The 22342-nt window shown below is 44.2% G+C and overlaps 1 protein-coding gene across 2 annotated transcripts in view; it reads left to right on the top strand.

The window, feature by feature from the left end:
- The window catches only part of TMEM181 (transmembrane protein 181), a 130403-nt gene that overhangs the window by 30090 nt on the left and 77971 nt on the right, over positions 1-22342 (top strand). For both annotated transcript variants that reach the window (XM_082251621.1, XM_082251622.1), the window contains exons 2-7: positions 5110-5213; positions 6537-6592; positions 15751-15841; positions 19825-19946; positions 20162-20281; positions 21535-21615. In XM_082251621.1, the coding sequence (XP_082107747.1) occupies positions 5110-5213; positions 6537-6592; positions 15751-15841; positions 19825-19946; positions 20162-20281; positions 21535-21615 (574 nt within the window). The remainder of the gene's footprint in view (positions 1-5109; positions 5214-6536; positions 6593-15750; positions 15842-19824; positions 19947-20161; positions 20282-21534; positions 21616-22342) is intronic.

Below are 22342 nucleotides of genomic sequence, written 5' to 3'. Positions count from 1 at the left end.
TACCCTGAATGACCTCATTAAAGGTCTCACGGGGGGAAAGAGTACCTTTCTTCCACTGGCTGCTGCTAAGGGTAAGGAACCTCTTTGTGGACGTGGACCTTACTTCTCGGCTCATGAAACGTTTTTTTCGTTTCTCGGGGTCGAATGACAAGGACTCAAAGCCTTTCAGGGCTTCCTCTGGCGTCTCCAAACAAACCTGATCTGGCAAGCCGAGAGCAGGCTTCTCCAGACCCATGGACAAGGCTCCTTCAGCATGAAGGTGCTCCTTCACCCGTATCATGGTTGGGGGGATGTCTTCATTTGTTTCCGGACCCGTGGACTTCCCTGGTGCAAGACAAGTGGGTCCATGAAGTTATTCAGTCCGGTTTCCCCGGCAAGGTTTTTTCCTTCCAACTTGCGCCTGCCCACAGACCGGTTACAGGGTTTGTTAGGGGCGGTACAAGACCTGTTCCTTCAAGGGGTGATTGTCCCAGTTCCGACTTCAGAACTTTTTCAGGGTTTTTGCTCCAACCTGTTCACAGTCCCCAGGAAGGAAGGCAAAGTGCATCCAATCGTGGACCACAAGGCGCTAAACTCCTTTGTGCTGGTACAGAAGTTCAGAATGAAGTCCATTCGAACGGTGGTGGTGGCATCCCTGCATCAGGGGGATTTTCTTGCCTCTATCGACAGCAAGGATGCTTACCTTCACATTCTTATATGTGCCAGTCACCAGCATTTTCTCCTCTTTGCTGTGGTAGAGGAGCATTATCAGTTTGTGGCGTTACCCTTTGGTCTCACCTCCGCTCCTCAAGTCTTCACAAAAGTGTTAGCTCCGGGGCTAGCTTTGCTACACCAACAGGGGATCGCGGTACTGGGCTACTTGGACGATCTCCTTCTGTGAGCGGAGTCTCCATCTGCTCTGGTGGAGAACCTAAGGATTACAATACAAACTTTGCGGGAGTTCGGCTGGATTCTGAATTTTCAGAAGTCTGCCCTGGTTCCGTCCACAAAGTTGGACTATTTGGGCCTGACTCTGGACTCGGCCGTAGCCAGAGTGCTCCGTCCTCTGGACAAACTCCAGAAATTACAGGATGCAATTCGCCTCCTGCTGTCCAACAAATGGTCATCCCTCCAGACTTGCATGCGGGTACTGGGCCGGATGTTATCTACCTTTTTTGAGGTGGTTCTGTTTGCGCAGTTCCATACAAGGTCCCTGCAAAAGGAGATTCTGACCAATTGGGACAAGTCTCCGCAGTCTCTGGACAATCTGATCCGGCTGAGTCGGGGAACAAAGGAGTCCCTGATATGGTGGCTTCGCTCTCCGGCGCTTCTGCTGCGAAAAATCTTTCCTCCCCTTGTATTGGACAGTGGTCACGACGAATGCCAGCCTGCCTGGCTGGGGAGGCGTCCTCGGCAAGCATTCAGTTCAGAGGATATGGACGCCAGAAGAGTCCAGACTACCAATCAATGTCCTGGAGCTACGAGCAATCATAATGTGTCTGGATCATTGGACGGATCATCTTCAGTTATGCCCTGTGCGCATTCAATCAGACAATGCTATGGCCGTGGCTTATGTCAATCACCAAGGGGACACAAGAAGTGCCCTGGTAGCTCTTGAGTGAGTTGGCATTCTAAGGTAGGCAGAAGGGTTCCTTCCAGGCCTCCTCGCCGTGCACATTCCCGGGTGGAAAATTGGCAGGTGGATTACCTCAGTCGACAAGCGTTGGACCAAGGGGAGTGGTCCCTTCATCCGGAGATGTTTCATCAGCTGTGACTCCGGTGGGGCACCCCCGAGGTGGATCTGTTGGGGTCTTGGCTCAACAAAACGGAGCAGAGGTTTGTGTCTCGGTCAAGGGATCCTCTGACGGGCTCCAGAGACGCGCTGGTGACACAGTGGGGTCAGTATCATCTGATTTATGCCTTCCCTCCTCTCAAGCTTCTGCCAAGACTTCTAGGCAGAAGGGATTCTAGTCATCTCTGTGGCTCTGGACTTGCTTTGCTTGCTTGTTACGTCAATCTGGTGTGGCTGGTTGCCGACATTCCTTGGGACAGCAGATCCTCCCTGAGAGGAAGCTTCCAAGGGCCAATCTTCCATCCTGCTTTACAATCGCTGGCGTTGACAGCTTGGCTGTTGAACGCCAGGTGCTAAAGGATAGAGGTTTATCTGAGTCGGTGATTCCTACACTGTTAAAAGTTTTGAAATCTACTTCTAGGAATAACTACCATCGTACATGGAAGACGTACATTGCGTGGAGTGAGTCTCTTGGGGTTCATCTTCGCTCCTTCTCGGTGGCTCAGAGCTTAACCTTCCTTCAACAGGGGGTTGAACAGAAATTGGCCTTGAGTACCATCAAGGGCCAGGTATCTGCCTTGGCGGTCTTTTTCCAGTGGAGAGACAGGAGTGAAAAGAAAGAGAAGGAAAGGAGAAAAGGTTCTCTATTTCTCAACCAGGGGTCTACCCCATTTTTACCGTTTACCTGGAACTCAAGTACAAATTTGTATATATTGTATCCACAGCTTCCAGACCCCAAAATCTCCTGCTTATCCTGTAGAATGCCCACAAATTTTTTTCTTTTTTTTTTTTTTTTTGTAGCATGATCCAGGAGATCCTATTTTTGGTCCTTGCAACATCCACTACAGAAAAGTTTCATGTTTTGGAAATGAACATTCTAGCTGCCAAAAGCATATATAACATGGGTTTCAAACTCTGTTTCGTTGCGAGTTGTATCAGCAGTATGGTTGCCCTGAAAGAGCTGGTTGTATCAGGAGTGCATTACCCATAGAATGCAGGGTTTAGGAGTGTACTATATGCAACCTCAACCCCCCCCCCCCCCCCCAAAGCTTCCTCGCATCCCTTCTCTCTCCTACCTAGTCCAGCTCTAGTACCTCCCCGTGTAGGTAGCTTTGCCTCTGTCTCTATCTCTCCCCACCGTGCCTTACCATGAGTGCATGCAAGGATCTGTTATATCCTGGAGCTGCTGAGAGCAAAGCTGTCCCTTGTAAAAACAGAAAGCTTCTGTGTTTACAAGTGACCGTGGGGAGTGGAGGATGAGAGCCGGGGGTGGCGGATTGGAGTTTCGCCATGTACTGGCTGCAAAACTGGATGCGAGGGCCACATGACAAGGCCTGGCAGGCCGGATTCCACCTGCGGGCCTTGTGTTTGACATATGTGATCTAGAATTTAGGTGTCTGCAAATGTTTAGGAATATCTGCCATCAGGGGGCTGTGCAGGAACATTGTAAATATTGATATCTGTAAAGGTGTGGATCAAGGTATATACTTGTCCAGAATACATCTGCCATATGTGTATACAGCCTGCCTGTATGTCCTGTAGTCATTGTAAAGTCACGAGACCCCCCCCCCCCCCCCCCCCATCCCTGTTCCTTTTTGATGTATGTTTCCCCAGCCAGCCAATTCCCAGCTTCGCTGTGAGGTTGCAGTGTCTCCCAGACATATGATCTGACTCCATGTGGGCATGTACCTGCAGATCTGTAAATCAATCAGAAAGGAAAATCAATAATGTGTTTTTTTTTTTTTCCCTCTTTTAGGGTTCTGTAGAAAATGTACTATTTGGTGCAGGCAAAAGCTCTCAGTGGGGATAGGAGGGCACTTTAAGGGCTGGTTCACACTATGTGTTCATGTGGCTCGCAGCAGGGCGTTCGGTGCGTCCTGTTCACCGTTAAAGGTCTGAATGCTTGGCTGAATTTGGACCTGAAATTTACCAGAAGACGCACAGGACCCTTCTGCAAACGGCTCCATTGAGACCCGGTCACAGTCTCCTGACATGCAAATTGGATGCCGAGAAATCTGCATCCAATTCACACCAGTGTGAACCCAGCCTTGGTGTCTGAAAAAAATAATCAAAGGGTCGTACACTCCTGTTATCTAAGGGGGATATCTATAGGTTGTGAACATTTGTCTAACCACCATTTAAGTCAATTGGAATCTTGGTCTGGTGGAAAGGCAGGGTTATCTGAAATGTATTTTTAGTTTTTGCTCTTAAAGTGAACATTTTAGACAGGCTTTCAACTCCCAACATTTACATACGCTCTGCAAGAAGTAAATAAGCTTTGAAACATATTCCCACTATAGGGGCAGCGATGTCTGTCTTGTGTTTTTTTTTTTTTTTTTTTTTTGAAATGGTGGTTGTATATGTTAACATGTTGCTGCTGTTCTAGGCAGGCGGTAATGCTTGAACATACAGGTGCCATTGTAGCTATGATATAATATTGGAAAGTACAACTTATTTATGCTACAGGAAAAAGGTAAAATTGTGAACGTGGAGACCCCATCTTTCCATCCTTTTTAATTATAACCAATTATTGGAACCAACTATGTATATAATGGGGTTGTATTTATATATGAAAGATGTGAATTGTAATCTCACCAAAATGTGTGATGGATATTCTTCTTAATGATCGTTTTTAATTTGTTGTAACACAATTTTGGTAATTTTTATATTCTGTGCATAGTCATTTTTGGTAACTTTTTAAAGTCCTAATAGTTTATATCCACTTCCTGTCCTATAGCCAAATGGGTCACCAGAATTAATGTCTCCATTGGAAGGTCTTTCCTCCTGTTACTTTTTCTGAGGGCAACCCAAAATTTGGGATTTTCTCTACTTTCACTTTCAGTGATAATGTTAAACAGGACAGATAGAGAGGGTGAATCTCCCTAATGGAGGAAGAGACAGCAATAAAAACTTGACAGGAGTTTTAATTTCTCTCCACCCCATCCAAAACGGGGAAAAAAATTTTTGCCCTTCAACTTTAACCCCTTAGAGCTGGCACTGCTGGCCCTTTAGGGGGTTTAGAATGCCTGGAAGCGGGGCTTATCATCATGTGACCGCTGTGATTGGCTGTCACGGAGGTCACGTAAAGCTCCCGATCGCAAGATGTGAACGGGAGCTTTGTTAGCCGCCTTTAACTGTGCCAGGCACGCGCTCTCGTCACAGTGCTATTGCACACACAAATGCGGCTGCTCGTCAACAAGGCTCGGCCGTTGAGAGGCCGCATATTTGCATGCGCTCGTCGCCCAAGAGTTAAACCCTGCTTGTGCCCATTTGTGTGACTGAAATTGGTACTTTTACATATGCCATGTTAATCAATGATGCTGTTTTTTGTTTTGCAGGTTGGCCCCAATGCGATTATACACCCTCTCAAAACGCTATTTTGTGTTGGTTTTTGTGGTATTCTTCATCTGTTTTGGATTAACAGTTTTTATTGGCATTGCTGGTATGTGTTCATTTTTTTAATATTACAATTTCCATTGAGACATATAAGTTTGGATTTTTTTTTAATTGCTTGCGACTTTTGCTGTCACCTGGCTTTTTCTGCAGTCGGGGGACATTATGTGAAAAAAAAGCATACTTAAACCCAGAAACAGAAATGTATTGCATTTACTAATCCTCAGATGTGGTGACTGTATTCATTTTCAGTTTTTCAAGAATATTTTCAGCAAGTCTTAAAAATAAATGAATAACTTTTTCATCTTTCCAGAAATGCGGTTGCTTCCTAGAAGAAAACACAAAGAAACTTTTCTTTGTGTAAACTGTTACTCCCATAAATCCTGTACATAATGGAGATGAACAAAAGTAGAAATGTTTGAAGTCCAGCCTGTGTGATAGCCATGGCTGTCTTCACACATACAATGGTGAAATTGAACACAAAGATAGAGGAAATGTATTTGCAAGATCACAAGTTGGGAAAAAGCCTGAAAAAAGAAAACAATTGCAAAACTTACTGTTTTGGATTTAAATACCAGCAAGAATCATCTGACTTTAGTAGCCGCTCTTAGACCCCTAGGCTGCAACCTAGTTCTTTTTTGGTACTGGGGTTTAGAGATTGACAATTTTTGTTGAAGGCCTTCAGAAAAAGTTTGAGCTTCAGAGCAGATTAAAAAAGGGTCTTTTTCTTATTTTTAATTTTTTTTTTGGTGTTGGGCATTGTCACATTGGACTTTTATTTTTTGCATTTTTTATACACCATGCGTAAAATATTCATCATTTTCACTATTGCTTAAAAGATATGCATTTATTTTTTGATATATGATGTGGAATATATTTATCACTTGTTTTATCAATTGTTTAATTGCACAAGATTAACGTATGTTTGAATAGCATCCCACATTGTGAGCACCAACACCTTTACCCATTGTTGTTTATAATTCATTGTTTATATTTTATTTTTTATTAAAGGGACAGCCACACATTTTTCTCATCTCTCATTTGAGGTGCCTTCACGAGTTAAAATGTCAGTATAAAAAAAGGATCTGAGCTAAAGCCCTTGTGCCAGGAGCTGATAGAAATATGGTAGCAATGGATTACAAAAATATGGTAGCAATGGATTACAAAGAGCTCAGATTAAGGTAAATAGGGAGGATTTTCTCAGTTGAGCACAGATAAAGTTATCTGGATAGCCTAAAATTGTTACCACTTGAATATATCACTGGCTTACAGGATCTGATTTATATTTTTTAAGTACATTTAAATGTTGCATGATCATGTACTGTTAAGAATTCAACTGTTAATTTCTATCCTTTTTTTTTTTTTTTTTTAGGCCCGAATGTAATCGACGCAAAACCATATCGATCTGTTACATCCAATGTTTCTAAGGTATGTGCTACATCCTTTGTGTGTGTGTGTCCACATATTAAAACAGCTTGTCATTAGGCATTCTTTATTATCATTTAGAGTAATTAGATACTAGGGCTTACATGGATGCACTGGTGAGAGATTCTAAACTAGGGCTAATTTTTAACTATTGGGGTAATTTGGTATGAGACTGCAGGGCACCTTCAGTTCTGTAGCTTCATCAAAAATTAGGATTCAGTTGCTAGACTGTAATTACCATATTTGTCTTTTCAGAGGCACCTTCCAATGGTGTTTGGTTTCTTCATATTTTGATGTACCTTGTGATTCATTACCACCAAAATTTACTTGGGTATAAAAGTCTATTGAAAAACTAATAAGACATTCAACAGTCCTTAAGAAGATTCACTACTACTATTTTCAAACCAGTTTTAATTTTAACTAATTTCTGCCCAGTCTTAGATCTTTTAAGTTCTTTAACTTCAAAGTTAGCATAATTTCTAAATAAAAGTAAGCCAGATAACTTCCCAGACAGGGCTGTAAGAGGAACATTTTAATTCTTGTCCAAAAGGTCCACTGATCCAGGGATCCAACTAAACCACGAGTACTGCAATTGCATCAAGCCAGCCTTCACTTATTAAACATTTATTTCTTTTCCATTCATTGACGGACACAGCTCCTGATCTTCTTAACCATTGGGTTATCCCCCCCCCCCCCCCACAGGAGCAGGACTCTAGGCAGAGAAAATGTCTGGCTACGCCTATGGGCAGTCCCAGGGGGTATACTCCCTCTCTCTGCTATAGTTTTGTTTTTGTTTTTTCTGCCTAGTCAGGAGTAAAGACCTAGTTCCTTGCTGGGGTCTCTGGTCCTGGCAATTTTTTCTTTTTAGAATTTTTTCCTGTGAGATCTACAATCAACTGCTGGAATGGGCAATGGGCTGGATAATCTAGATCCAGTGGTCACCCCAGCGTGGCCAGCAAGCATGCGCAGACCTCAGTCCTGCGCTAGCTCAGCCACGACATAGCCCCACTGGACGGGGGCCTGCCTGTGAGTTAAACACTTCTCCAGGTCGCATACAACCTAGTTTTGGCCTGAGTCTCAGAATTCCTCCTGGCCGACAAACCCCCCCCCCCCCCCCCCAATTTCGATGGAGAGGAGGTCCTGCCTGGAGCGGTGCCCGTCTGGTTTTTAGTATGGTAAGTAACTGACATTGGGGTTGTGGGGTGGCCTGGTCCACCGCCCAGGGTGGGGGCAGGGTGCTGTACTGGCGATGGGGGCGGGGGGTGCACCGCTAGCGACCGGCCAATCAGCTGTGGGGAGGAGGGGGGCTGTACCTGGGAGCTTCTGCCAGGACCCCCCTTTCCTGACTCTGCTGTTTTTTGAGGCATAGGGATCCCTCCTGGGTCCCTGGAAGCCTCGTGGTGCCGCCATTTTCTTGTAGCCTGTGTGCTTAATGCGTGGTGGCCATGTTTGTGTAGTCCAGTGGCCATTTTTCTGGGGTTTGCTATTGAAAATAGCGGTGGCCATGACAACAGAGCGCTCTGGGTGCCGATTTTGGCCAGTGGGAGCCCCTCTTTATCCCCTGTGCTGACTCCTGGATCTGTTCATTTCCTAATCGCCATTCATGCAGTGCAGATTCTCCTGGTAGCTGCGGTACCTGGTTTCAGCACGGTGGGGAGTCTGGTGGGGTCCTCTCCCTCTCTACTGAGGATCAATTGCTGATCTGTGGCTGGCAACCGGGTGGGCTGCCAGCGCTGTGGGGGTTGTCCCTTAGCAGTGTTTAACTTTTTTTGTGGGGTCACCCTGGTGACTCATTGAGTCTTTGGAGCACATCTCCCCACCTGATCCCCTCTCTGAGGCTGCAGGGCCCTCCGGGTCCCATCCTTTCATGGATGCACTGACGGCGATCCTAAAGTCCTTGTTGACCCGGGTGGAGGTGGCTTTTGGGCGACGTGCTGGCAAAAAGCGCCCCTGTCTCATCAGATCCTGAATCTGATTCGACCGCCGTTGACGTGGGTCACCCTGCTGGTTCTGCGACCACGCGCCCTAAATCCTCGGATAGTAAGTAGGATTCCTCCACTTCTGCAACCACGTATGAAAAGGCGCTGGTGGGCGCACTGGTTGTAGCTGTGCGTGAGACCTTAAAGATGGAGGATGCAGGTTCCCTTTTGGCATTCACAAGCCATCCAGAGGGGAAAAGGTGTTCCCTTTTCCCTCCCTATTTTGACAGAATTGTCACTAAATAGTCCCCAAGCGATTTTGCTAGCTGATAACCCCCCTTCTTAAGAATTGGACCGTTCCACCGGTGGTGGACCCTCCGGTTTCCAGATTAAACAAGGCAACCAGGATTCCGGTTGAAGAGTCCCCGACCTTTAAGGACCTGACAGGAAGGCGGAGGCTGTTGTCCTGTAATATGTACACCCTGGCATATTCGGCACCGAGGCCGATATTCACCATTGACCGAATAGGCTAGGCTTTTGCGCTGTGGCCCTGGAGGGGGAGTAGCCCCCCCCCCCCTGATTTTGCTAAACTGGTGGACCAGCTGATCCAGGGGCTGCAGTTTATCTGTGATGTCTCTTTGGATGCGGCTCACCTACTGGCTCGGCTCTCTGTTTCGGCAGTGGTCCTTCGGCGTGTGTCTTTTGGCTCAAATGCTGGTTTGCGGATCAGACTTCTAAAAAGGCCTTGACTGATCTTCCCTTTCAAGGAAGCCTGTTTGGTGCTACCCTGGATGACATCATTAAAGGTCTCACGGGGGAAGAGTACCTTTCTTCCACAGGCTACTAAGGACAAGGACCCTCGTCATAGACGTGGGCCCTCCTACTCGGTTCATACGTTTTTTCATCCCTCGAGGTTAACCGACAAGGCATCATAACCCTTCTGGGTCTCCTCTGGAGGATCCAAGCGAACTATGTCTGGCAAGTCAAGAGCGGGCTACTCCAGACCTGCGGTTAATCCCCCCTTCAGCATGAAGGTGCGCCCTCACCCGTATCTGGGGTGGGGGGACATCTTCGCTGGTTCCCAGACCTGTGGACTCCCCTGGTATAAATCAGGTGGGTCCACGAGGTCATTTGCTCCAGCTACAAGATCGAGTTTTGTTCTTACCCTCCGGTAAGGTTCTTCCTTCCAACGTGCGACTGTCAATGTTCCGCTTACATGCTCTTTTGGGATAATGAAAGACCTTTTACTTTAAAGGGTGATTGTCCCAGTTCCAATGTCAGAACATTTTCAGGGGTTTTACTCAAACCTGTTTACAGTCCCCAGGAAGGATGGCAAGGTGCATCCAATTCTGGACCTTAAGGCGTTGAACTTCTTTGTGCGGTTGTAGAAGTTTAGAAAGGAGTCAGTTTGAAAGGTGGTGGCTTTCCTGCATCAGGGGGATTTTTCTTGCCTCCATCGACATTAAAAACGCTTACCTTCACATTCCAATATGTGTCGGTCTCCAGCGCTTCCTCCACTTTGCCGTGGGAGAGGAGTATTATGAGTTTCTGGCATTACCCTTTTGGTCTCGCTTCTGCTCCTTGGGTCTTCACGAAAGTGTTGGCCCCGGTGCTAGCATTGTTACGCCAATGGTGGATCGCGGTACTGGGCTACTTGGGCAACCTCCTTCTGCGAGCGGAGTCTCCTACTGCTCTGGTGGAAAACCTGGAAATCCCCATACGAACTTGAGGGTGTTTGGCTGAATTCTGAATTTTCAGAAGTCTGCTTTGGTTCTGTCCACAAAGCTGAACTATCTGGGTTTGACTCTGGATTCAGCCTTAGCCAGAGTTCTCCTTCCTCTGGACAAACTCCAGAAACTTCAGGCTGTAATTCATCTCCTGCTGTCCAGCAGAAGGTAATTCCCCTGGACTTGTATGCGGGTGCTGGGTCTGATGGTGTCTACCTGTTGAGGTGGTTCCGTTTGCACAGTTCCGTACGAGGTCCATGCAAGGGAGATTCTGGCCAAATATGACAAGAATTCGCAGTCTCTGGACAATCAGATTCGGCTGAGCCAGGGAAAAAAAAGAGTGCCTGAAATGGTGGCTTCGTTCTTCGGCGCTTCGTCTGGGCAAATCGTGAAGGGGGAAGTTTTTTCTTTTGTGCACAAGGTAAGTAGGTGTTGCCACCGTCCCTTAAGAGATATATTGGGGATTTTTTTTTTTTTTTTGGTGCCTCAAACCAAATAGAAAGTGGGACTTTATGGGCAAGTAGATGCAAGTATTGGTATATAAATATACAATATATACAAAAAATAATAAAAGATATATTATTACTCAAAGGATAAAAAAATCCAAACAATAATTTATTAACAAAAGAATTTTCCAGGTATTGTTAATAGCAAAATAGTGAATATTGTGCTTGGGGTAAGGAACCCAAGTGTGAAAAGGTAAGAAGGAAGTTGATTCCAAGGAATCAGTGACAATGGTGCAAAGGTGACAAATTTTGAGGATTTTTTGGGCTGTTTTCCAGTAGATGTTAAAGGGACTTTAGGTCCCCCCAAAAAGATCCCAGTTTGCTGACGCGTTTCGGCTCGCAGGCCTTTTTCAAAGCTTTAAGTCACTCAGTGCTTGTTCTATGAGGAAGAAAGTATATTAAAGCCTATTTGGGTCCTTAATGTTACCATTGGTATGATACAATTAATGGGTAGGAAAACAGTTCCACATACATTAATGTAGCTGGCGGCTATTGCATCGGGGTCCCCTGTCCTTGTTGTAGTCACAGCGGGATCATATTCTGCGCAAGACCTGGGGTGGTATTGGTGGAAGAAGAGGACAGTCATTGGATACAGTGTGTCCAATTTGTATATAAATATATGTATGTATATTTATTGGTGACCACTTACAGTTGCGGGGGTTAATAGGCGCTTCCTCTTAAGGGGGTGGTTATTCCTCCCTCTGACCGTGCCAAATGCTTGGTCTGCGATATATAGTAATATAGTATATCAAAGCGGTCTGTTAAGTGGCTTCCATTAGCTTCCAAGTTAAGTGGTGAAGTGCTTAAAACAGTATAAAGGTGACTTGTGAGTGCCAAATTTTATTAATGGACAGGGATTCCCCTTTAGAACTTACATTTGAAAAGGTCTTGAGTAGGCAAAGTGGTTCGTCCGGCGAGCGCAGTTAGTGTCTGTCTCCTTCCTCCTGCTAGGGAGAAGTGAGGACTGACTGTTGATCCCCGGCCTTGTCTGGGCAAATCCTTCCTCCCCAGTGGTAACCACGGATGCCAGCCTGTCCAGCTGGGAAGGCATCCTCTGCAAAAATTCTGCTCAGCGATCTGGACACTGGAAGAGTCCAGACTGCCGATTAATGTCTTGGTACTCCGAGCGATCAGACTGTGCCTGGAACATTTGATGGATCGTCTTCAGGGATGTCCCAGTGTGCATTCAATCGGAAAATGCCACGGCCGTGGCTTATGTCAATCCCCAGGGGGGCACAAGAAGTGTCCTGGTTGTTCTGGAGGTAGCTGGCATTCTGAGTTGGGCAGAACAGTTCGTTCCAGCCCTCTCCGCCGTACACATTCCTGGGGTGGAAAACTGGCAGGCGGATTATCTCATTCGGCATGCGTTGGACCAAGGGGAGTGGTCCCTTCATCCAGAGGTGTTTCACCAGTTGTGTCTCCGTTGGGGCATCCCTGAGGTGGATCTCTTGGTGTCCTAGCTCAACAGAAAGGTGCAGAGGTTTGTAGCTCGGTCACGGGATGCGCTGGTGGCCCCGTGGGGTCAGTATCGTTTGATTTACGCCTTCCCTTCTCTCAAGCTTCTGCCAAGACTTCTACGCAGGATGGAGGCATAAGAGATTCCTGTCATCTTAGTGGCTCCGGACTGGCCTCGCCGGGCTTGGTGCGCCAATCTAGTTCGGCTGGTCGCCGAAGTTCCTTGGAAGCTTCCTCTTGGGGAGGATCTGCTCTCCCAAGGACCAATCTTCCATCCTGCTTTACAGTCACTGGCTTTGAAGGCGTGGCTGTTGAATGCCAGGTGCTGATGGATAGAAGTTTGTTTGAATCGGTGATTCCAATGCTGTTAAAAGCTAGGAAATGTACTTTTAGGAAGATCTAACATTGTACATGGAAGGCGTATATTGCGTGGTGTAAATCTCTTGGGGTTCATCCTCGCTCTTTTTTTAGTGGCTCGCATCTTGACCTTCCTTCAACGCAGGGTTGAGCAGAAACTGGCCTTGAATACTATGAAGGGTCAGGTATCGGCCTTAGCGGTCTTCTTTCAACGGCCCTTGGCCACATACTCCTTGGTGCGTACTGTTCTTCAGGGAGTTAGGCACTTGACCCCTTCAGTGCGGCCTCTGTTGCCGCCTTGGGACCTCAATTTGGTGCTATAAGTCCTCCAGAACCCTCCTTTTGAAAATCTTCGGGCGATTCCCCTGCTTAGGCTGTCCCAGAAGGTGGCCTTTTTGGGGGCTTTCACCGTTGCGCGCAGGGTGTCGGAAATTGGCGGCGTTACCTTGTCCACCTTACATGGTGGTTCACAGTGATAAGGAGGTCCTTCGCCCCTGTCAGTTGTTCTTTCCTCAGGTTGTCTCTGATTTTCATTTGACATTAGGGTTTTTTTTACTAAAGGCAAATCATGGATTTGGAAGTGTACTTGGAAGTGCAGTCATGCAGATCTGAGGGGAAGATCTGAAACGAGGGGAAGCTCTGCTGATTTTCTATCATCCAATCATGTGCAATCAAAAATGTATTTTCCTTGCATGTCCCCCTCAGATCTACAGCGACTGCACTTCCAAGTGCACAGTGGATTTGCCTTTAGTAAATTAACCACATTGTGTTGCCTTCCCTGTGTCCCAGGCTGAAACATCCGAAGGAAATAGCTTTGCATGCCTTGGATGGGGCCCGGGTGATTAGTGTGTACCTGGCAGCTTTTTGTGCTTACAGATGGGCCTTGGAAAGGGTTGTCTGCTTCCTCTGCGACCATTTTCAGATTAATCAGACAGACGGTTATTCAGGCCTATTCCATCAAGGGTCAGGTTCCTCCTTTCCCTGTCAAGGCACACTCTCTACTCAGGCGCTCAGTGCCTCCTGGGCCTTCTGTCATCAGGCGTCAGTGACGCAGGTTTGCAAGATGGCCATTTTTGACTTGCAGTAAAATCCATTTCTCTGATGTCCATTGACGGACACAGCATTCACCCCTCTGTGGAGTTGTAATTCTTTTGACACTGCTTGTAACAAAACTGCCCATTCCTGCAGTTGATTGTAGATCTCACAGAAAAAAATTCTAAAAAGAAAAAATTGCCAGGACCAGAGATCCCAGCAAGGAACTAGGTCCTTACTCCTGATTAGGCAGAAGAAAAAAAAAGGGGAGTATACCCCCTGGGACTGCCCATAGGTGTAGCCAGACTTTTTTCCTGCCTAGTGTCCTACTCCTGTAGGGGGCAGTATAACCCAATGGTTAAGAAGATCAGAAGCTCTTTCAATCAATGAACATCAGAGAAATTGATTTTACAGAAAGTCAAAAACCCAATTTCTTTTACTTACTTACAATGCTGTTTTAACTACGGTACATTTAGTACTTCGCAAATCACTGGCCACTTAGAAAAATAATAGAATTTTTGCTAGTTTAATGGATCAAGTTTCTTCTTTTATAGAAGAATTTGACAATTAAAATTGAATGAGAAGTCTCATCCTATTGCCGGCAATGGCAGTGTTCAAATCGATGCGAGGCCAACTTTGCAGTGCTGCTTCGATTTGAAAAAGTAGTACATGCACTACTTTTGGCAATTTCTGGTGCAACTTCAATAGACAAATGTGCCTGAAGCTGCACAGATGTCTTAAAAGTAGCACTGAGATGTGGCTTGGAAATTGTGTGATTTTAGATGAAGTCGCACAATTTTAATGTTGTAGTCAATGTGAACGGAAGCTTAAACAATTCCTCCTATAGCAATCTAAAAATTTTAAAGGCTAGCCCTTCTCTATCCACTGGTCTTACTACTATGTAGCCACATTTTTACAGTAGGTAACCTGGAGCATATCCCTTGAAGCTGTATACTGGCTTCTCCTTATTAATTTTTTTTGACTATGAATTCCAGTCTGAAGGGGAAAATTACAGTTAAAAGTTGAATTGAATTTAGTTGTATACTTTTAGTAACTAAATGTATTTTTATTTAGTCCAAAGCAACAGGCTCACTTAAAGTGGTAGTAAACACTGCTTGGTCACTTGTGCCTACAGGTCAGCCTATTATAAAGCTTACCTGTAAGTACAGTAGATATCGTCTAAACGTGCACCGTTTATTAAATATTCACAATCCCTGCAGCTGGTGACGTTACAGATGCATACGCACTGTGCTTTGATGGCACATTGAATTTGACGTTAATCCAGTGCCCTGCCACAGTTGTTACTCCTGAGTCCTGTGCACTTGTGCAGGAGCAACTTCATGAAGGCTTGGTCATTCTAATGACCAGGGCCTGTGAACCTGGAAGGAAGACCAGGTGAAGATGGAAGCCCTGTTAGCGGTGACAGTACACCACTGGAGGGATCCCTACTACTGGTCTGTCATAATGTGCTGTTTTAAACGCTGACACACAAGTTGCCTGCAAAGAGGGCGGGTCATTGATTTCCTCTCCCTCTGTTTATGCTGGCCAATGAACTCAAGAGAAAAAATGTCCCCTGTAATCTGTCCTGTAGAGACATAAGGGCTTATAGGAAGAACCACTGAATGCAGTGGGGAACACAGGAGATTGAGGAAAGTTTGGCCTGTGCACAGACTTAAGGTGACGACAACTCCGCAATACAGGTGGCAGTAGAGGCAAATTCTATTTTTTTTATTTTTTGGAAGGTAACTTGTGTTAGCATTTTTTTTAAGCAACAGCCTCTTAAATATCCATGACTTGTTTAGAATTAGTGTAAGAGGTGATAGGGTTCATTTTTAGATCATGTTAGAGTTTTCTTCTTAGATACTTTTGTTTTAATAAATCTTTGTTTTGATAGATTTTTCTGGTTATTTATATATTTCAAGCATTTACCTAGCCTTTACATATTGCAAATTTAACTCAGTCCCTGCCCTCAAGGAGCAATCTAAGGTTCCTTTCCCATATACACATCCTAAGGCCCATTTAGACAGGACCCAGTTGGCCTACAAGCATATATTTAGAGTGTAGAAGGAAATTAAGTACAGGGAGAACATGCAAACTGCGTAGTGTCTACATTTTGTTTCAGCGTGATGATCCAAAACCAATTGTGACACTCCTGTTATTTTAAGGTTGGCCATTATTCTCTGGAATCCCCAATCTTGTCTACGTATAACCAGCAGCTATGGCTAACGTGTCGAATAGAGCTAGACAAATCTGATGGTAAGTTTATTTTGAAGGTAAAAAGTCAATGTTTTGCAAGAAACTCATTTATAATAGAACTAACGGCAACATATTTTTTTTTTCATTTTGGATCGAGTAAGGGAGGGTTATAATAACCCCTGTCAGGTTTATGTTTGCTATCTGTGTCCATTGCAGAGATTTCCCTTCCTGTCCCATAGCTAAAACAGGAAATGAAAGGAAATACCTCCAGATGAGGGAATCCCTGGTTGTCACCAGAACTAGTGTCTCCATTGGAATATTTCCCCTTTTATTCCTGTTCTGGTGACAGCCCAAAATTTGTGATTTTTGTTAACTTTCACTCTTGGTGAGAACTGTAAACAGGACAAATTAAAGGGGTTAATCTCCCTGACAGGGGCACAGACAGCAAACAAAAAAAAAAAAGAAACCTGACAGATTTTCTAATCCCTCTCCACTCTGTCCAAAAAAATGTGTTGTCTTTAGTTGGAGGTGTTTGCAGATTTTAGTGTACAGTTACTATTTATTTTTGAATTTAGTGGATTGGACCAAATGTGGCACGTGCAAAAGTTTAAGCACCCTGTGAGATAATTCTGTGTTACCAAATTAAATGTGCACCCACATTCCTTAACCACTTTAATACAGGGCACTTCCCTCCCTTCCCGCCCAGGCCAATTTTCCCCTTTTAGCGCTGTTGCATTTTGAATGACAATTGCGCGGTCATGCAACACTGTACTTACACCAAATTTATATCATTTTCCCCCCACAAATAGAGCTTTCTTTTGGTGGTATTTGATCACCTGTGCGATTTTTACTTTTTGCTAAACAAATAAAAAAAGACAGAAAAGTTTGAAAAAAAAAAAAAGTTTTTTTGTTTGTTATACAATTTTGTAAATAAATAAGTTTTTTCCTGCACTGATGAGCACTGATGAGACTGCACTGACAGGCACTGATGAGGAGGCAATGATGGGTTGGCACTGATGGGGTGGCACTGATGGGGTGGCACTGATGAGGCGGCACTGATAGGTAGCACTGATAGGTAGCACTGATAGGTAGCACTGATAGGCGGCACTGCTGGGCACTGATAGGCGGCACTGCTGGGCACTGATAGGCGGCACTGCTGGGCACTGATAGGCGGCACTGCTGGGCACTGATAGGCGGCACTGCTGGGCACTGATAGGCGGCATTGATGGGCACTGATAGGCGGCACTGATGGGCACTGATAGGTGGCACTGACGGGCACTAATGGGCACTGATAGGCAGAACTGGTGGGCACTGATGGGCGGCACTGATCGCCACTGACGGGCGGCACTGATGGGCACTGATAGGCTGCACTGGTGGGCAATAATGGGCACTGGTGGGCGACACTAAAGGATGGCAATGATGGGCACTTGTGGGCAGCACTGATAGGGAGGACACTGGTGGGCATCACTGATGGGGAGGGCAATGGGGGGCTCCCTGAGCCCTGATTGCCATCCCTGGTGGCCATAGTGGGCATCCCTGGGGTCATAGTGGGCATCCCTGGTGGTTCTAGTGGCATCCCCCCCCCGAGGGTCTGCGCTGGTAATCAATGATCTGATTACCAGTGCCGACCCCCCCCCCCCCCCCCTGTCAGGGGAGCCGCCGATCGGCGCTCCTTTACTCGTGCCTGTCAGGCACGAACTAAGGAAAGCCGATCAACGGCTGTTCCTGTTTTACTATGTGACCAGCCGTGATTGGACACGGCTGATCACATGGTAAAGAGCCTCCGTCAGAGGCTCTTTACCGAGATCGGAGGTGCAGGGTGTCAGACTGACACCTCGCATCACCGATCGCCGCTCTGCGCGCCCCCGGGGGGCGCCCAGAGCGGTGTTATCCTGCCGCCGTCATATGACGTCCGGTCAGGATAACTCAACCACATTCCCGCCGTCATTTTGTAATAGGGCGGGCGGGAAGTGGTTAACCTAACCTCCTTTAAGCTGAAGCCAAATGCATAAATTCAGTCTTAAAATGGATAAGCATAAACAGTCTTGGTTTCCAAAAAAAAAGTTTTTGTTAGGATTCTAATCTGGATGTTCCTGTCACAGTGCAACCCATTATTTGGCACTCCAGCTAATGTAGTTATATAGTCATGAAAAATATGATGATGTATTTTCTAAGCTAGTGAAAGCACCCAAACTTTTGTAATCTTATGGTAGATGTAGGGCATAACTATTAGCCAGTTAGACTCTATTGCAATGAACTTGCAATGAACATGTGCTAAAAAGAGAGGATCAGCATTCTTTTAACCACTGCCAGCCCAAGCCAATTCTGGCACTCCTACATGTAAAAATCATAATTTTTTTGCTAGAAAATTACAAAGAACCCCCAAATATTTTGTATGTTTTTTTTATCAGAGACTCTAGGGAATAAAATAGTGGTCGTTACAAATTTTTATGTCACACGGTGTTTGAAAAAAAGAGTTTTATGGATAAAAAAAAAAAAAACCCCCTAAAGTTAGACCGATTTTTTTTTTTTTTTTGTATAATGTGAAACATGATGTTACACAAAGTAAATAGATACCCAACATGTCATGCTTTAAAATTGCGCACATTAGTGGAATGGCGCCAAACTGCAGTACCTAAAAATCTCCACAGGCGACACTTTAAAAGTGTTTACAGGTTGCCTGTTTAGATTTAGAGTAGGTCTTGAGCTAGAATTATTGCCCTAGTTCTAATGTTCACGGCGATACCTCACATGTGTGGTTTGAACGCTGTTTACATATGCTAGTGTGACGTACGCATGCATTCACTTCTGCGTGCGAGCACACAGGGGTACATCTTCCCCTCCCGCCGCCTGTAAAAACAATTAAGCAGCTGAACAGCCCCTATGATTGTTTTTACTGTGCAGGGAATAAAGTTCACATTTTTAATGAGATCACAGCCCTTTTTTTTTTTTTTTTTTACAGTACCTCTGACTTAAGAGGTTGTAAACCTTGAGGAAAAAAACCTGTAAGACAAAGGCATAATTAGCTAGTATGCATCACATATTAGCTCTTTATAAAATACTTACCTTAGAACGAAGCCCTCCAGCGGCACTCACACACCGCTGAGACAGCTGACATCTTCCCCTTGGTGTTTCTTCTGGCTTCACGGGCTCCGGCGCTTTGAGTGGCTGGAGAGGCAATGGCCTTACTCCCACGCATGCTCGCGGGTGCCACCGTTTACAGTTTGGGCTCTGAAGGTCTGGCACGGTAAGCCGGACCTTCGGAGCGCATGCGCCGATGACTTTATCGGCTACATGCACTCTGAATATCTCCTAAACTGTGCAAGTTTAGGAGATCTTCACAGTACCTAGAGGTAATTCTTTTTATAAGCTTACATGTAGGTACAGTTACAAAAAAGGACTTTTACTTCCTCTTTAAGTAAGTTTTAGTAATATCATGCATCTGGATGATAATACAAAGTATTCTAAGTTTCTAAAAACCTATTTGGTTAGCAAAACAATATTTGTCAGATTATTGGCTTTAATAGAGAGACCGGCACAATCACCAGATAGCAAACATTTCAAACTTCTTTGAAAGAACTGCACTGTAAGATTAGAGAAAAATGGCCTACCTTCCAGTCACACATCTGAAAGCAACTATATTAAGGTGTGCTTTCAAATTACCACTGAATTCCATCAGAAACTGCCAACTAGAATTCCCAAAGGTCTGCAAAGCTGTAATTTTTGCAAATGGAGAATCTTTTGACATATGATACATTTTGATAAATTGAACAGTTTTATGAAAAACCTATTATTATGGTGTCCATATATTTATCATAAATTCTGATCAGTTTAATAAAGCTTTGTTGAATGATGTTTTTGTTGCTGAAGAATCAAAATTCCAGAATGCACTTCATTCAAACTCCAGGGTTTTTTTTTTTTTTTTGTAGATGCATATGCCATATATGCATGTTGGTGTGTATATGTGTCTGTTTGACCTTTTTACAATGCAATTTTTTACAATGCAATTTTTTCCTGAATATCTGTTTTTTTTTTTAATGTAGACAGCAGCATCCAAAGCAACTTAACGATACTTGTGAACATACAGGGTATAGCTGAAGATGCAACTGTGTCTTATGTTGACAAGAAAGAACACAGCCATAACAGGATAATTAGCTGTGCACAGGTATAAGTATTAGCAAATAGGGTGTTTTTTTGTTTTTATTACAAAACTTAAAAGAATGAAAAAAATATATTTCTATTCATGTAAATCAAGCCGTCATCATACACAGCAAAGTTTCATACTTGAAAAAGGTTACATTGTTATACTGATCATCTTGGAAAGCACTTCATAGTTACTCAAAACATGGGAAGTAATTATTTTTCTATTCTCTGTTACAGAAATGTGACGAAATTATAGTGGTACATCTAGGCTACTTGAACTATACACGCTACAAACTTTTTGTCCGGTTTGAAAATTTAAATCAGTTGAGATACACTATTACAGCCGTTACATTTACTGTAAGTATGTCATATTGCCCAAGTATTGCCAATGGTCTATCATTCCAGCTTCTTATTTTACTATCCTGTTATTTTGCATAGAAATACTTGTCTGCTAATGGCTAAAATATGATTTTAAAAATTCCTTTAAAGATGCAATTCACTAAATTCATACACGTGGAAGTTTAAAATATATTAGAATTAAAAGGAAATGACAAATAATGATATCAGAAAATGACAATGTTTTGCACTACCCTGTGGGTTTGGTTATCTTTTGACAGCCTAAACCACACAAATTTCCTCCAGTTTGTAGTGATTAGAGGAGACTTCCTAGGCAATTGAGAGTGGTTATCCCTTTTCTGTGTTTTGGGTTTAGCCCAGGGTCCTCTTTCAATTGCATGTGATTGGCAATATCCCTAGGAGATCCCTCCCAGGTGACGGCCATCTACGATGCCCAGATGATATCGGTTTCAATAGTATTGAAGAATGTTAACAAAAATAGACAAGGCAGATTAGAATGCCACCAAATAAGTAATAATGACAATAATCTTTAGGAGTAGCAAGCTAACAGGCATCAAATCATGGATAAAGATTTGATGTAATGTGTAATGTTAGGGAAAAAAAACAACTGTATGCAAGTTATAACTAAGTGTCCAACTAAGGAGAGCGAGGCACCCCCTCTACGGGTTCATTAGGTAAAGCTTTTTTGGGGTGTTTGACAATATTTACCATGGTAACGGAATATATCAGTGCATGAGCTCTGATCGTCCAGATGATTTCAAAAGAAACTTTACCAAGGGGCATAATTTGCTGACATTTAGGAATTGCACTGTGGGTACCTATGTCTAAAGGTACCCATATACCCTGCTTGTTTTATACCTAGAAGTACTGCTACTAAGTAATGTGAGTACTTGCTTTGTTCAGTGTTATGGATTGTGTTCCTGCCTTTCTAATATTTTATTTTAGTTCTCACACCTAAATAGTAAGATGTGTAAGTAGCCTCAAGGTTATGACCATTATATGCATGTGTAAGTAGCCTCAGGGTTATGACCATTATATGTATGTGTAAGTAGCCTCAGGGTTATGACACTATATGCAGGTTTAGCTAATTTCCCTTGTTCTTTGGTATTACATGCTAGACACAGTAAGTGAAATGTTTGCTCCCAATAATAAACTATTTGAAACTAGGTTTTTTTTCTTCTTAAGTGGCATCAATGTTTTGTGTGCATAAATAGGAATTAAATTGTTTTCTGATTTGTATAAATCTTTTCCAGTGGAAAACCTACAACCCTACCTTTTCACAAGTGGAGATCTGGTTTCGTTTTGTGTTTGTGGTGCTCACATTTATGGTGACGGTGAGTAGATAAAGCTATTGCTTGCATCTAAAAGTAAAGCCCCGTACACACGTACCGATTGTCGGCCGATTGTAGGCTTGTTAGTATGATGCTTCCGACAGCGCATTTTCGGCCGAACAGAATCTGTCGTGCAGGCATTAAAACTTTTGTTGGCCAACACCAGAACGGCCGATTGTTCGCCAGTCAGTACAGATTTCGGCCGACAGACAGCAGATTTGCAAGACTGGGCATGCTCAGAAAAGAAAAAAAGACAAGGAAAGTTAACCATCACATGACATCACTTCTGCAGTCGGCTGTTGTTGGCCGACAAAATTTGTGTGCAGTCTTTTGCAGTTTTTGAACAGACACGACAGCCCTGGACAAAAGACGGCCGATCGTTCGGCCGACGATCGGTACGTGTGTACGGGGCTTTAGTGTTAACATGTAGCTTGACATGCCAGGTGGATGAATCTGTGATATTTTTATTGGGATTGAGCTGACACAGAACCATCATGAATCTGATGAGTGCTGTTAACTAGTTGTCACATTTATGTTTGTGTAAACTAAATTCCAAATGAAAAAAAAAATGTTTTCATCAAAGGCAGCCCTTAGAAGGGTGTAAAAATCTGATATATTCACATTGGCACTTATCCACAAACTAATTCATTTGTAGACATTTATAAATGAAGGTTCCTAAAGATGACAGTGCAAGTCAAGTCTATATGTGCAGGTCAAGCACGAACACCCC

The sequence above is a fragment of the Pelophylax lessonae genome (genome assembly GCF_965119305.1).
Source record: "Pelophylax lessonae genome assembly, chromosome: 3".
In the NCBI taxonomy this organism is placed as follows: domain Eukaryota; kingdom Metazoa; phylum Chordata; class Amphibia; order Anura; family Ranidae; genus Pelophylax; species Pelophylax lessonae.
This window is presented reverse-complemented; position numbering and strand designations above follow the sequence as displayed.